This window comes from Neomonachus schauinslandi, chromosome 4 (genome assembly GCF_002201575.2).
Source record: "Neomonachus schauinslandi chromosome 4, ASM220157v2, whole genome shotgun sequence".
NCBI lineage: Eukaryota > Metazoa > Chordata > Mammalia > Carnivora > Phocidae > Neomonachus > Neomonachus schauinslandi.
The window spans coordinates 90,336,148-90,351,097 of record NC_058406.1 but is presented as its reverse complement, the minus strand read 5'-3'; the positions used below and the strand labels follow the sequence as shown (position 1 = coordinate 90,351,097).

General features: G+C 47.9%; 1 protein-coding gene across 3 annotated transcripts in view; it reads right to left on the bottom strand.

The window, feature by feature from the left end:
- Positions 1-338: 338 nt before the first annotated feature.
- ELAPOR1 (endosome-lysosome associated apoptosis and autophagy regulator 1) overlaps positions 339-14,950 on the bottom strand; it is a 65,355-nt gene continuing 50,743 nt past the window's right edge. For 2 of the 3 annotated variants that reach the window (XM_021690036.2, XM_044914086.1), the window contains 14 exons: positions 14,764-14,941; positions 13,678-13,806; positions 13,208-13,298; positions 11,280-11,385; positions 10,870-11,007; positions 10,092-10,355; positions 8,398-8,571; positions 4,944-5,124; positions 4,531-4,627; positions 3,955-4,056; positions 2,694-2,820; positions 2,438-2,616; positions 1,747-1,912; positions 339-622 (listed from right to left, as the gene is read on the bottom strand). In XM_021690036.2, the coding sequence (XP_021545711.2) occupies positions 554-622; positions 1,747-1,912; positions 2,438-2,616; positions 2,694-2,820; positions 3,955-4,056; positions 4,531-4,627; positions 4,944-5,124; positions 8,398-8,571; positions 10,092-10,355; positions 10,870-11,007; positions 11,280-11,385; positions 13,208-13,298; positions 13,678-13,806; positions 14,764-14,941 (2,001 nt within the window). In that variant the 3' untranslated portion in view covers positions 339-553. Of the gene's footprint in view, positions 654-1,746; positions 1,913-2,437; positions 2,617-2,693; positions 2,821-3,954; positions 4,057-4,530; positions 4,628-4,943; positions 5,125-8,397; positions 8,572-10,091; positions 10,356-10,869; positions 11,008-11,279; positions 11,386-13,207; positions 13,299-13,677; positions 13,807-14,763; positions 14,942-14,950 lie in introns of all 3 variants that reach the window. The other variant, XM_044914087.1, reaches the window with a different exon arrangement.

Below are 14,950 nucleotides of genomic sequence, written 5' to 3'. Positions count from 1 at the left end.
CAGGCCTTCCTCACCTTGCCCTCAGCCTAGCCATGAAACTCAGTCTGAGCTGGTTATCCAGGAGAGAAGAATCCAGACTACCATGACGGTCCAGGAGGGGACGCCAACACCCTCCTTACCCACCTCTCTCCTAGAGAGATCATGAGCTGAGGGCATATCATCAGAAAAGCTCCAGCTGCTTCTGCCCTTAACTAAGAGGACAGAGGAAGTTGTTTCTATACTTAAGAAGAGAGAAATATTTTCATTCCAGAGCTATACGAATTATGAGCAGACGAAGCTATGGCTCGGGTGGCTGGACCATTGTGGGAAACAAGATGCAAGCAAGGGAGTAATATACAAACAAAGTGTGGGTATATTTGACAGGTTGGAGGCAAGCAGAAGGGAGGGTTTGGGTACTCTATAAAAAAACCCCAAAAACCCAAATATCTGAAATCCAAACTTCTGATAAGGCCACAATGAAGAGATTTCCAGCAGGAAGCTGGCACCCGAATCGCCACAGGCTTGCAAGGTGATGTGCCCGGGTGAGGAGGCAGGGGAGGCAGGGCAGTGCCTCTCACAGGTCCACGTCTGGGCCTCCTGAGGATGTCTTCAGCGGCACGGAGTCAAATCCATCAGGAGTCCTCTGGAAGAGAGACGGGGACAGGAGCTGGCTGCTCTGCCCAGGCAATTTGGGGAACAAGGGTGAGAAATGGAAAACAGGGGACAGAAGGAACCCTTATGGAGTTCCTGCTTCCAGTGGCTTTGTGGAAGCAGACATAAAATACCCTCTATTCTTCTTGGTCCTTTCAGTCAGTCAGAGAAAAAGAAAAATCTTTAAAACCCCCTGCTTTTCATCTTTGCTGAATTCTAAAAGCCCAGAGAGACTCAGGGGTCCCAGAGTAAATTGTTCTCCCATTGGTGAAGCACACACACACACACACACACACACACACACACACACGAGTCACCCTGATAGGTTAGCACAAAGGGAATGCGATTCAGCAATCTAAACCCCTACCCGCCCTCTCCTCACCATGCTGCCAGTCCTCTCCTCTCAGGTGGCCACCTTCCCACCCACACCTGTTTGATGAACTGGTTCAGGGCAGGAGTGAGGTGTGGGTTCTGGCGGACTGGGGCTGCAGAGGGCTGCGGCCCTGGAAGCGTTGCTTGGATGCTCTCTGCTGGCCCCACACCCAATGACAGTGTCGTCAGCATAGCATTTATGAGCTTCAAATTTGCTCACCCACCCACACATACAGAGCCAACTCTCCCGGCTCCACAATGCTCAGTGGTGAGCAGCACAGCCTTAGCTATGACTCAGCCCCCACAGGACGGGGCCCAGACATCAGGGGACAGCACCCTCCAATGGTCAAAGGAGAGCCTCGCTTCTATCAGAAGTTGATCCTAGAGATCGCCTCTTCCCCACCCTCCAAAAAACAAAAAAAAAGGGGAAATGATTCTTACAACGTGGATGGTTCAATACTCCTTCTGGAAGTTAAAAGGCCCAAATAGTCCATCAACTGGAGTGCATGTTGGGAGAGAAGGAGCCTGGTCAAGAGCAGCCTTGGGCCCCATGGGAAACAGTAATGGTGTAGAAATACAGAAGGCAGAAGCCAGGATTTTGAGGGTGGGGGGATAGAACAGTAGGGAGGGTGGGGAGTAGAGTAGTGAGTGGTCCCTGAACAGTGTGGGACCATTCAATGTCCTAGGACTGGTGTCTTCTCCAGCCCTCCAGGCTGACCTCAGTGCGCTGGCCAGCCTCCCTACCTTAGAGGTAAATGATTTGATCTTCCCAAAGATTGACTTCTTGCTGGTAAAGATGAGGTCATCCTCCACATCCTCGCCTTCCATGATGGCACAGCTGTCGGCTGCTGGCAGGTCGCAGTCCTTGAGGGCAGTGTTCATCACCAGCTTGGAGTACTTGTACTCCAGTCTACGAGGCAGGGGGATGGGACAGATAAGACAACAAAATGTGGAATGAGGGAGCGGGGAGGGAGAGAGGCTGGACTCTAAGCAGGTAACCACAGGTGAGGAAACCGAAGCACAGCAAAATGGTGTGAGGCCTGGGCATAGAGCTAAGGAATCCTGACTTCCAGTTCAGTGATCTTTTTCCCTTAAGGCTGGCTGTTTCTGTGTTCTCAAAGCTTAATAGCAATAATGGAATCATAAAGTTATTATTTTAATTATTATTAATAATCGCAACAAATTAAGGATACTGTGCGTTCCCTTTGAGCATCTAACGGTCATTTCTAGACTGCCACGTGGTCCTGTCCCTGTTCAGGAGTCAGGACGGCCAAGATATACGTTGGATAAGTGGCTCAACAAGCCTCTGGCCAGAGTCACAGGCTCTGTGGCCAACTCCAGAGAAAAGCCTCCTGACTTGAATTCTCAGATGTTCTCCTCCCGCTGCAATGATCCAACCCTGTCCATCCCCACGCTCCAATACCCCAGCACGTACTTTTGATTCTTCTTCCAAAAGTAACAGGTCAGGACGGTGAGCAGGATGGCAGCACAGGTGCCCGCAGAGATGCCCACTTTCAGCCAGAAATCGATCGTTTTGCAGATGGTGACTCTCTGCTCAGGCAGGGAGATGCCACCTGCGCACAGCTTTGGTTCTCGCCACACATAAGTAGTCTTCTGTTGGGGAGGAAAACGAGGAACTCAGAGAGCCCATTCCCTTCTCTCCTGGGACGTTCCCAAGCAGAGAGACCCACCTGGATCCCAGCCACGCAGCTGCTGACGATAGCGTGGTAGTCGGCCGGGGAGCAGAGCGGACAAGCAGCCAGGCTCTCCCACAGGAAGTGGAAATTACAGCCATCGCAGGTCCCATCGGAACATGCACTAGCAAAGCAGAAAGGAGACTTGAGTGCTTAGTCGCTGGATGGTGGGAAGAGCCGGTGGGAGTCCCATCATTTCGTAGCTTGCCTGCTCCATCCTCTCCTTGCCAAACTGTTAGCCCCACTAGGATCCTTCCAGTTAGTCCTTAATACAGGTTTTGCTCTCCGATGTCCCTGATGACAAGAGGACTTCCCAGCCTCCACCGGGTTCTCTACCCTCCGCCTGTTTGTTTCTGCTAACATCAGATGACAGCTAAATACAGAAGAGCGGTAGCCTGGCTGCCCCAGCCAACCCCTCAGAGGCTCCTGTTCTCCCCCCTGGACCTGTGACATTTTGCAAAAGCCACTTTGATGCAGCTTCCTGGCAGTGGGGGAAGGGGGTGGTTCAGGAATGGACTTCAGGTCATGGATATCTGTTAGGTACTTTACTGCAATGTTTACACCAGCAAGAACGGTGGTCTTACGTTTTGACACCCCTGCTGAGTCAAAATATCTTGCGTTGCTCCGCATCTCCCTGAGCAGCTGCTATTTAGAAACAGCGTTCCCCAAACCATCTTCCTCAAGACACTAGTGCCCCTCAACATGTTAGTTGGGGTTATGTGGGGGGGAAAAAGGAGGCGGGGGAAGGGTACTGTAATCAAATTGGTTCCAGAATCCTCGATTTAGTGCACTCAGCTATTAAACTCAGAATTGGGTCTTTTGGTTGTGGAGAGATTCCTAAAACCGTTACTCCTCCTAATAATCGCAAGTACACGCCAGACACCATAAGAAGTCCACACGTCTCATGGTCTCATTGAATCCTCACGACCACTCCCTGAGGGAACTTCTTATTATCCTCATATTACAGGTAAGGAACAAGAAGACCAGGGAAGATAAGAAATGTATCCAGGATAACACAGCTAGTAAGTGGAGGACATGAGTCCAATAACCATTTGGCTGTGCCGCTGTCCCCATAATGGTATGGGAATGTGAGAGTAGCTTGGACTCTTCCTTCTGCCCTACTCTTGACATCTGGAGATGGAGAATTTGCATCATGATTGTGTCCCCAAGAGCCCATTAATGGCTCTCAGACTGTTTTCTCTTTGGTTCTTGGGATGAAATGAGTCCAAAGAAGGGAGACCTTGTTACACCCCTTTACCTCGGCAGCGACAGACTTCCGGGGGCGGGTTTCAGTGGACTGCATCTGACACGGATGGTGGTCGATCTCCCAGAACTGCAGGACTGGGTCACATCATTGGACCTGCAGAGAAAGCCAGCCCCCGGTGGGGAAGAAGTCACTCACCTGTTTCATTGGAGAGCCACTAAGTGAGGTCAACATGGAACAAGTTCCTTGCTGGGGAAGTCAGGACTTGGGAGTGCACACGCGTTGGTTTATACACTGAGAGAGTGGGGATCAGGGAGATCTGGTCAAGGGGAAAGGCACTGGTCCAGGAAAGGTTAACATAGGCATAACACCGGAGTCTCCTAGGGCAGGAAGGGAAGTCAGCCACAGATAATCCCATATTTCTCCCTGCCTCTGGGGCAGACCTGCCCCAGTAATACCCCAGAAGCTGGGATCAGTGAACTCCCAGCCTGTAGCTGTCATTGCTGGGTGAATCTGCTAGACATCGGACATGTTCTGGCTTGATAAGTGTAGGTGGCTGGAGAGAGGGATGCACCAGAAACGATGGAGGGGCTAGGTTTCCCTTGCATCAGCCTGGTCTCTCATCTTCACCTATAAAAGAAGATCACGTCCGGTATTCCCAAGGACTCCGGGTGGAAAAGTTCAGCTGGGGAGGAGAGTCCATCCAGAGTCATATCTGTTGTCACCCCTGCCAAATTAGAGCTCCTAATTAGTTGTCACTAGTACCATGAGCCGGCAACCACTTCAATTCTTTCAATACCTGCCAACATCCAACCTTCCTCCATCTCCTCACATCCCCGAATGGCTCATGAAAGGGTGAACTGAGGTTTGTCAGAGGCCCCAGGGGGCACTTGGCACCCCCCCCCAGGATGGAATAGAAAACAGAGGTCAAGAGGGTGGGCCCCTCATCTGGGGCCTTTCTCCCCCAGAGCCCAGTAGCCTCACTCTGTCTTACACACACACACACACTCACTCAAACAGGCTGGAGCGGCTGGGTCACTCACCGATGAGTCGGTCGGCGAGGCTGACAGGCTGCGAGGACACTCCAGCCTTATAACCTGTCACCTCTGGGGGGATGATGACCGCCTGGCAGACGTAGGCTGTGATGGATTTGGAGAAACCCGACTCACCCTCAGGAATCCGGAGGTCAGTGACATTGTCGGCACACACGGACATTTTCTTCCCCTGGGTTGGGGGACGTGGGGAGGAAGGAGTGGGAAGGAGGGAATGGTCACAGAATTCCCAAAGGGGAAGAGGGCACATTGCTTTCACATCTGAAATTTCAGCCTTCCAGTGGCATGTTGCAGTGGAATGATTTCATCCCAGATCTGATTACAAGACACATTTTTTTTTTTTTTTTAGCTAAAAATAAGGCCTCGGTGTCCTAGTTTCTGGAACTCTGGCCCAGGGGTCCCAAGCCTTTTTGTTTCCTCGGAGTCACGTGGGAGCCTTATATGAGCAGGGTTGTGATGGCGGCAGAGGATCCGGAGCTCTAATCTACCAGGCCACCAGTTAAGGGTCTTCCTTATCCTAGCCAGTTTTCTAGATAGATACTGAACTACATAACTGATTCCCTGAAGTTTTTGAACATCTGGCTTGGTTCACATTCCCTCTCTGTGTGGGAGCACTCTCCAGACAGACTCCTAGCAGTTAAAACCGAACCCACGACGAGCCCCCTCCCTGCCTTGAGATAGGACATCTTAGAAATAATTGGAACCTAATCCATTAAAAAAAAAAAATGTACCCAGAGAAGAAAGTCCGTGTTTATATAGAGAATGTGACAAGAAATAAAACATTCTGTAACAACCCTCACCGTAGAGAACTCTGGAAAATGGTAGGAATAAGACTCCTTCTTCCTGGAGATTTTGTAATAGAGGAAATATTGAGATATTGTTCCTTCAAAAATGTTAAATTTATGGAATATCACTATATAACTTGTTTGCCAGTATCAAATCATTTGTTTAATACTTTAAGTGTACTAAACCCAAAGAATAAATACAAAAGCACTAATTCACAAGGATATGTGCACCCCTAAGTTTATTGCAGCATTATTTACAATAGCTAAATTGTGGAAGCAGCCCAAGTACCCATTGATAAGTTAATGGATAAAGAAGATGTGGTGTATATACACAACGAAATATTATTCAGCCATAAAAAAAACGAAGTTTTGCCTTTTGCAACAACATGGATGGAGCTAGAGAGTATGCACTAAGTGAAATAATCCAGTCAGAGAAAGACAAATGCCATATGATTTCACTCGTATGTGGAATTTAAGAAACAAACTAGGGGCGCCTGGGTGGCTCAGTTGGTTAAGCGACTGCCTTCAGCTCAAGTCATGATTCCAGGGTCCTGGGATCGAGCCCCACATTGGGCTCCCTGCTCCAAGGAAAGCCTGCTTCTCCCTCTTCCACTCCCCCCTGCTTGTGTTCCCTCTCTCTCTGTCAATTAAATAAATAAATAAAATCTTTAAAAAAAAAAAAGAAACAAAACAAACGAACAAAGGAAAAAAGAGAGAGAGAGGCAAATCAAGAAAGAGACTCTAAACTAGAGAACAAGCTGATGGTTCCCAGAGGGGAGGTAGGTAGGGGGATGGGTGAAACAGGTGATGGGGATTGAGGAGGGCACTTGTGATGAGCACAGGGTGCTGTATGGAAGTGCTGAATCACTATATTGTACTCCTGAAACTAATGTAACATTATGTTACATTATGTGTAGTAATGTATGTTAACTATACTGGAATTAAAATTAAAAGCTTAATAAAATGTTTAAAAATGGAAGTGTACTAAGCACTTACAATGTAAGATTTTCTTTCTTTTTTTTTTTTTAAAGATTTTATTTATTTATTTGAGACAGAGAGAATGAGAGACAGAGAACATGAGAGGGAGGAGGGTCAGAGGGAGAAGCAGACTCCCTGCCAAGCAGGGAGCCCGATGCGGGACTCGATCCCAGGACTCCAGGATCATGACCTGAGCCGAAGGCAGTCGCTTAACCAACTGAGCCACCCAGGCGCCCCAATGTAAGATTTTCAATATTCTAAATTGTATGACAAATGAAGTTATGTCAATTGCCAAATCTGGTGATTCTTAGTTTATTTTTTAGATTGTAAGAAATAAGGGACATGAGAACAGAATCAAACCTTTACGTTATGGGAAAACAAAGAGCTATTTTGTCTTTGAACTGACAGTCGGTAGTGTGACAGTAGGCAGGAAGCATTTCTGAAAAGAATAAAGGAGCAAAGACCAAAAAAGGCAATCCCTCCAAATTCCCCGTCTTCATCTCTCTCCCAACTCACTGAATGAAACTTTTGCTACATTGGTCTTCCTTTAATCAGTCTCAATTTCTGAATCATCACTAACTCACTTTGGAAGCTTCATTTGAACTTCTTCAAAGACTTATAAAAACAAGATAGAGAGGCGCCTGGGTGGCTCAGTCGGTTAAGCATCTGCCTTCGGTTTGAGTCATGATCCCAGGATCCTGGGATTGAGCCCCACATCATCGCATCATCGCATCATCGGGCTCCCTGCTCAGTGGGGAGTCTGCTTCTCCCTCTGCCCCTCCCCTCCACTTGTGCTCTCTCTCTGGCTCGCTCTCTCTCTCAAATAAATAAAATCTTTAAAAAAATAAAAATAAAAATAAAAACAAGATAGAGACATGTATCTCTACTCTTCCATAGATTAGTTTCTTTTTTAATGAAGATATAATTGCCATAGAACATTGATTAGTTTATTTCTTGGCATGTTCTCTATAAAAACAGAAATCACCTTTTTCTGCATGCTCCAGAAGGTGGTAGAAGCTGTGCTGTGTAAAGGTCTCACTACCACACAGGATCACAGACTAAAGGCTCAAGATGCCCTTTATTTTGTAACTTTTGAAACTCTCTCTCCTGACTGCTACTCCTGGCTCGTTTGTAGTTTAGTTAAGTGCAGTAGTGCTGTGATTACTCTTTACATTTCTGTCTTTGCATTTTGCATCCAACACATTTACAGCAGCATGCAATGGCTAAAGGTAACATTCTTTGCATATCCTATAAAGCCTTTCACATTACTTTTTTTTAAACTGTCAGCAGAGGTTCTTAGAGATGAACTACATACAGTTTATTTTATCCAGCCTTTAGAAAACAAATGACAAATGCCATGATTAGGGAAGACTGCTTTTTAAAGGGGAAAAAATCTTCCTCTGGCATTGCTTTTATATATTCATTTTGAAAGAACAAAAGTCAGGAAAGAGTAAATGAATATATCTTATCTCAAACACCTTTACTTTCCTAAATGTTTATAATCCAAATGATTTAATTTTAGAGGAAAAGGTCCTCAGGGAGAATAATCATCCCTTAGAAACGCTGGAGTTTTCTCAGTCGCCTGCTGCCTGGCTTTTCAGCTCTGTTCCTGTGTCCATCTCTGGCTCTGACCCACTGGGGTCCCCTTTCAATATGACACCATCGGCACTCACACAGCTTACCTGGTTTCCACACAGACTGAGGGTAAAGTGATGGAAATACTTCAGCCCTTTGGAAGTGAAGCTTGGCCCTCCAGCCAGAGAGACGGTGTTTGCCAAAGCCAAGAAGTTGTAGTCCAAAACCCTGGTCGGAGTGCTGACTGAGAAGGTGCAGTCATTGTAGCACAGAGAGTGGATCTGAGGGGAAAGGATCGGTCAGGTTGGCTGTGCGGGCCGTGCCTTAAGGGGACCAGAGTGGAGAGTGGGAGCTATTGTCCCCAGCCTGGTCCAGCCCAGGAGAGAGAGAAGTGGACGTAAGGATTGGGTGGGCATTAAAATAAGGGAAATGAGCTAGTGGGGGTTATGTACATCCCACAGTTCACCTGTTAGCACATATATAATCTACAAACCCGAATCTCGGTAAGGAATTCGGTCAGATTTAAAGCCTTGTCCCTACGCCTAGATGATAGAACTCTCTCAAGACACAAGGTAGCCCTTCTTGCTTTTAAGCAGAAGACATGGAGGTGCTAACTGGAAGAAGGGTGTTCAGGATGGCAGAAGAGAAATTGCAAGCCTTTGTGCCCATTTAAAACTCACTGAAGCCTTGCTCCTCTCTCCCAGGTTCTCTGCAGGACACTGAGCTCCAAAAGGGGATTTAGGGGCGCCTGGGTGGCTCAGTTGGTTAAACATCAGACTCTTGGTTTTGGCTCAGGTCATGATCTCATGGGTCGAGAGATGGAGCCCCACATCAGGCTCTGCACTCAGCGGGAAGTCGGCTTCTCTCCCTATCCCTCTGCCCCTCCCCCCCCCATTGAGCACGCTCGTGCTCGCTCTCTCTCTCTCTCTCTCTCTGGCATAAACAAATAAATCTTAAAAAGGGGGGGATTTATATCCCATAAACCCCATAAACCCCTTACTCCATTTTAGGAAACCCATTCAGCACAGCCTTATGCAACTGTCATTCCCTCCCATAGCAGCAGAGGGAGCCTCAGGGGAGGAAGTTTGCAGAAAAGTATAGGGTGCCCAAAAGAGGTTGCCCGGGGTCTGCAGAACTGTTGCATTTACTGCACAGCTAAACTGAGCAGCATTTGCAGACTGTGTAAATAATGCCTCACAGATATTTGTGTGTTGATGCGGTTGTGATAAGTAAAATACAAGTTGATTCAAAAAGCATTAATGAATACCTAAGAGCTTTTCATCATAGTACTTTCTTAGCTTCAGAAAGCACATGGGGACAACAGCACAGTTAGTTTACTTTAGCAAAAACCCTCTAGGATAAAAGACAGCAATGCCAGTTAACTGTATGTCCCAGCAAAGGTGAGTTGCTCTCCCAAAGGAGAGGGGGCCAACTCCCATGACAATAGGCTGGATTGAAGTAGGCTGAATGTGAGCCCAAGCTCTTATTCCTTCTCTTCAGGTCTCTGCAGAGATGCCAAATAACCCTCTGGATCAGAGGGTCACAGATCTCCCTAACCCATCCCTTGAAAATGAGACTTGTCCATTACTGAGGCCTAGACCCTGAAAACCAACCTCTACAGCTAAGAACTTGCCCTCCACAGTCAAAGCCTGGGCTGGTATCCTCAAGGACTCTAACCAGGGAGTAAACTACAGGGAATGCTTGGGTATCAGCCCCTCAAGAACCCCACCCAGGTCCTGGCACCCTCTGAGGTGGTCCATTCAGAGGGCCAAGGTTAGGATGCACGACACGTTGCTGGCACCTTGTTGCTCTTGGTCCCTGGACCACAGGGCATGCAGGCCTGGATGCCATAAGGCTGGTGGGCCTTCAGGATTGTGTTAGGGGGGCAGGAGTGGCAGGTTCCTGAGTTCCGATCGATGTAGTAGCCAGCAGGACAAGAGGTGCAGGAGGAGCCCATGTCAGAGGCTTCCAGAGCACAGGGACAGCAGTAGGAGGCCACCCCATCCATGACGTTGGTGACATTGATAGAGTAGATTTTGGCGACATCATTGGTGTACTTCCTGCCCTGGAAACAGGAGGAGAGAAGGCAGAAGCCTGAGATGCCAACAGCAATTGAGTTCTCTAGAAATAGCAAATGACTACTTGACCCTCTTTACCCTATAATACTTGAGAAAAATCTTAGAAGCATCCTATTCTTCTTACTCACTAAAGAGTTGCTCTTTGTGAACATTGTGTGTCACATTAAACCAAGACAAACCCATTCTAAATGTTGAATAAAAATATTAAGTGCCATGGGAGAAATATGCAGTAGATACCGTTATATGCAAAAAGCAGGTCTCTTCTTGTGAAAGGGAAAAAAAATGTATTTGAACTTAGAGTTTCATCTTCCTGGGAAGTCATTTGGACAAGGCTGGATGCTTCTCAGGGGCTGGAATAGGCAGTTCTGTGCTTGACTCCTTCAGATCCTTCTAACCCTTGGGTTCTGAACCTCACACTCATACTTAAGCTAATGCTAGGAATCATCCTGGCTCAGAGGTCTCTCCTGGGAGCTAGGGGTCTGGAGAAGGGGAGGAGCTTACCGTCTCATGAAAAGTGGTCCTCTGGAAGGCCCAGGTGAAGCTCATGGTAGCATTCTTCTCGATGATATAGGTGTAGGACTGTTTGCCTTTGGAACCTTTCCATGTCTCCACAGGAGTGTTGGTCCTAGAGTTCACACCCTGAACCCAAGACAGACAAGTGAAGAAGGCACAATGGCTGGGTGGCTAGTGGGGGACAGAGTTCCCATACTGCTGCCATCCCAGGGGCCAATCACAGTCGATCAGACCCATGTTAAACAGTGAAGTCCCTGATGGACAGTCTGGGCCCTTCCTCTGTGAAATTACTATAAACGGGGCTGTCAGTTATGTTGATGCACCAAAGGGGTAGAGGGGGGCCAACCCTCCCAATAGTCCCCGGAAGCCCCATAGCAGACAAAGAAAGGGAAACATACCACCATGAAGTAGAGCTCACAGTTCACAGAACAGATGGTCTCAAAGACAAATGTGATCCTGGCCACCTCTTTATTCTCTGTGTCTGCCATCACTGACTGTGGAGGTCTGTGGGGCAGAAACTAGAAGTCAGTTCCAGAGACCAGGCAGTGTTTACTGAAGGGCCCAGACAGCAGCAAAATGTCTGCTGTGGCATAGGGTTAAGTTCTGAGGATGCTGGAAAAAGCATGGATTAAGTCCAATTCTGCCACCTAGCTATGTGACCAAATTATAGTTTCCTCATCTGTAAAATGAAGGTGATGATATCTTTCTTATTTACCTTCCATCACTGTGGTGAGATCCAAGGGCATAACAGATGCAGGAGTGCTTGTAAAATGCTCTATACTCTCACTAGCAGAGTGGGGTCCTCAGACCAGCAGCATTGCCCTCACCCGAGCTTATTAGAGGCACAGGACCTCAGGCCCCTCCCCAGACCCACTAAATCAGAATCTGCACGTTAGCAAGATTCCCAGGTGATGCATAAGCACGTCAAGGTTTGAGAAGCTCCACCATCGTAAGATGTAAATTACCTACATTCACTTAGCAGCTCACTCTCTGGGGTGGTGGGAGTTTTTCTCAGGTCGAATGAGCAGATATTTCAATTTGTCATCTCTTCAGCCAAATTCTCAGGCTGGTCCTTCTTTTGGGAAAGAGAGAGCCAGGCCCAGGGGGGCAGGTGGGGGAGGGGTGGTGAGTAGGGGAGGTGAGGAAGCACTTTCCTACAGCAGTCAGCTTTGCAAATTGAAATGTACTTTTGGGAATTTACCCCCCAAAAAGCCTAAAAAATTTGCTCACCTTGCAAATGGGATATAACTTCTCATCTCTGAGTAGTGTAAATTAAGAGAAGGGAAATGAATACCTTTTGAGCGACTACTGTGGGCTGAGCACGGTGCCAGCAATGGAAAGGAGGGAGCTTGAGGAAGGTAAAGGAGAACCCAGACGGGCAATAGGGAAACCCATTCAGTGGTCCCCCCTCATCTTGAAAGCGCATATGGGCAGAAGAATTCACTTTGGCTTTGGAAATCCACCTATGGCTTGTCTTTTGTCCTTGGCCATTTGCTTATATCCTAAGGACCACCAGTCCCAGCTCTATCTGGCCTGAAGCCTAGGAGCATGGTGACTTTCCCAAGTTCACAAAGCCAGTAAGTGGTGAAGTTCAAGTGTTCCGTCTTCAGTCCAGTGTTCTTTCCACCATACCACACTGTCTGTAGTATTTATCTTAATGGCAAACACATTGCTTGACATCCTAGGTCTTCTTAGGATATGGGGATCAATATGAGAAAAAGAATAATCCATCTCAGTCTTCTTTTCCCAAATAAAGACGAACTGTCAATGGGTTCTGGCCCTCTTTTTTTAATTTTTAAAATTTAATTAATTCATTTATTTTGGATTTATTTATTTATTTTAGAGAGAGAGAAAGTGCGCAGTGGGGAGAGGCAGAGAGAGAGAATCTCAAGCAGACTCTCTACTGAGCACAGAGCACAATGTGGGGCTCGATCCCACGCCCCTGAGATCATGACCTGAACTGAAATCAAGAGTTAGATGCTTAACCGACTGAGCCACCCAGGCGCCCCTGGCCCTCTTTTTTAAAGTTGTTGTTGTTGTAACATTTTATCTGATGGTATGACGAGGAAGAATTCGAATAGCTTGTGGCCAATCGATGAGAGAAGCCAGATGGGAGAGAGCGCCACCAGGAGGTCGACCGGCATGGGCAGCAACGAAGCCATGTTAGTATTCGGGTTAACTTTGTCAGAGCATTACCTTGCTCTCCTCTGTTCTGAACTCATGTTTCCACACGCCAGAAGCCCTCTCCTCTACACCATTCCAAGCTATGTGGGACTTGGATGTGGTCAAGGTAGCGTGGGCTTCCCCTTAGCTTTGTATCCCTCACCTGAATCCTGGCACAAGCAGAGTGAGAATCATGAAGTCATTGTCTGAGGCTCCAACAGCCGTATAAATGTGATCACCAGCCACTTCCCAGCCTGGAAAAGGAGAGGGGAGAGTTAGGGCCAACGTGCACCCAGATGACACTCTGAAAGAGAGAGAGAACACTGTCCTTTGAGGCATCCAGAACCACCGCCAAAACCAAACCATGTTATTTATCCTGCTACTTTGGTCAAAGACTCTGAAACTCTCAGAGCAAGCCGTTTGGAGTGGGTGCACATTGTTTCTAGCTCTGGTTCTATCTCTAAAACTAAGCTCTGGCAGAATAAAGGTCCGCGGGGAGTGGAACTTTCCAGAGAATGCATGGCATGATTAGCTCATTTTTCTGCAGACATCACTGTTATGAAGAAATGTGAAGTGGGAGAGCTCCCGGTCAGCAGGGAGCTGATAGCTCACAGTAAGTGACAAGGCACTTACCGGTCATGCCCTTGTACTCAAAGTTGATCCCACTGAGAACGGTGGTTTCCATGTTTGAGGGCAGCATGTTCCACCATTTGTATTCGAATCCCACGGCTGGCTCAGTCCCGGCTGGGCAGTGGCTGCAATCTGTGGGAACCACAAGATCCATGCCTTCAGCAAGGAGGCTGCAGCAACCCGACTGGAGCTGCTGTCCCACGGACAAGTGACAACAGTGGTGGGCAGCCAAAGGGGGGTAATGCTCAGCACTGTAGCACGGTTAGATCAAGTCGACTGGAAAACATTCTGACAATGTATTTCACAAACGCAGGACATAAACCCTGACCCTTAATTCCAATACTCCAGCTATCATACTTGCCCCACCAAATTTTTCACTTCAAAACTTAAATGGAGACGAACCATGAGAGACTATGGACTCAGAAACAGACTGAGGGTTTCAGAGGGGAGGAGGGTGGGGGGATGGGTTAGCCCGGTGATCGGTATTAAAGAGGGCACGTATTGCATGGAGCACTGGGTGTTACACGCAAACGATGAATCATGGATCACCACATCAAAAACTAATGATGTACTGTATGGTGACTAACATAACATAATAAAATAAAATTAATAATAATAAAAAAAACTTAAATGGATCTTCTAGTCTGATGCATATGGTTCATATTATTTGCCGCAGTATTATCAGTAAATTCATTTACATGAATAGGTACACAAATCCTCCCCACGCCTTTCTGCAGCATGGCTTATGGTTCCGATCATGTCAAGCTGGCCATCCCCGCTCCCCAAACCTTCTAGTTAGCATCCCTGCTGCATGCTGGAAGCCTCTGTGGTGAGGACTGCATACGTGAGGCCTGAGTCACAGTTGCAGTCGGAAGAGGGAGGGAGGCAGGCCGTTCTCCAGAGTGACTCCGACCTACAGGCAGGGCCCACCCTGACCTCGCTCCTCCTGAACTCAGTCCGCAGAGTGGCCCGGCCCTCACCGCCTCCCTGGGAAGGACAGCGTGCACGTTCAGCTGGCCGCTCTGAGTGCCCACGCGGCCCACCCAGTGGGCGACGTGGGAACGGACAGGATGCAGATAGAGAGGTTACCAGAGCCGTTGGAGTACGAGCCGTAAGGGCAGGGCTCGCAGCTGCTGTTGTTGGTTTTGAAAAAGCCTGGGTTGCAGGGCGGGCAGCGGGTCTTCACGCCAGAGGCAGGCAGCTTCACGGCCCCCTCGAGATCCTCACTGCAGATTTTCGGCTGGGCCCATTTGTACATGAGCTGTGTCTGCAGAAA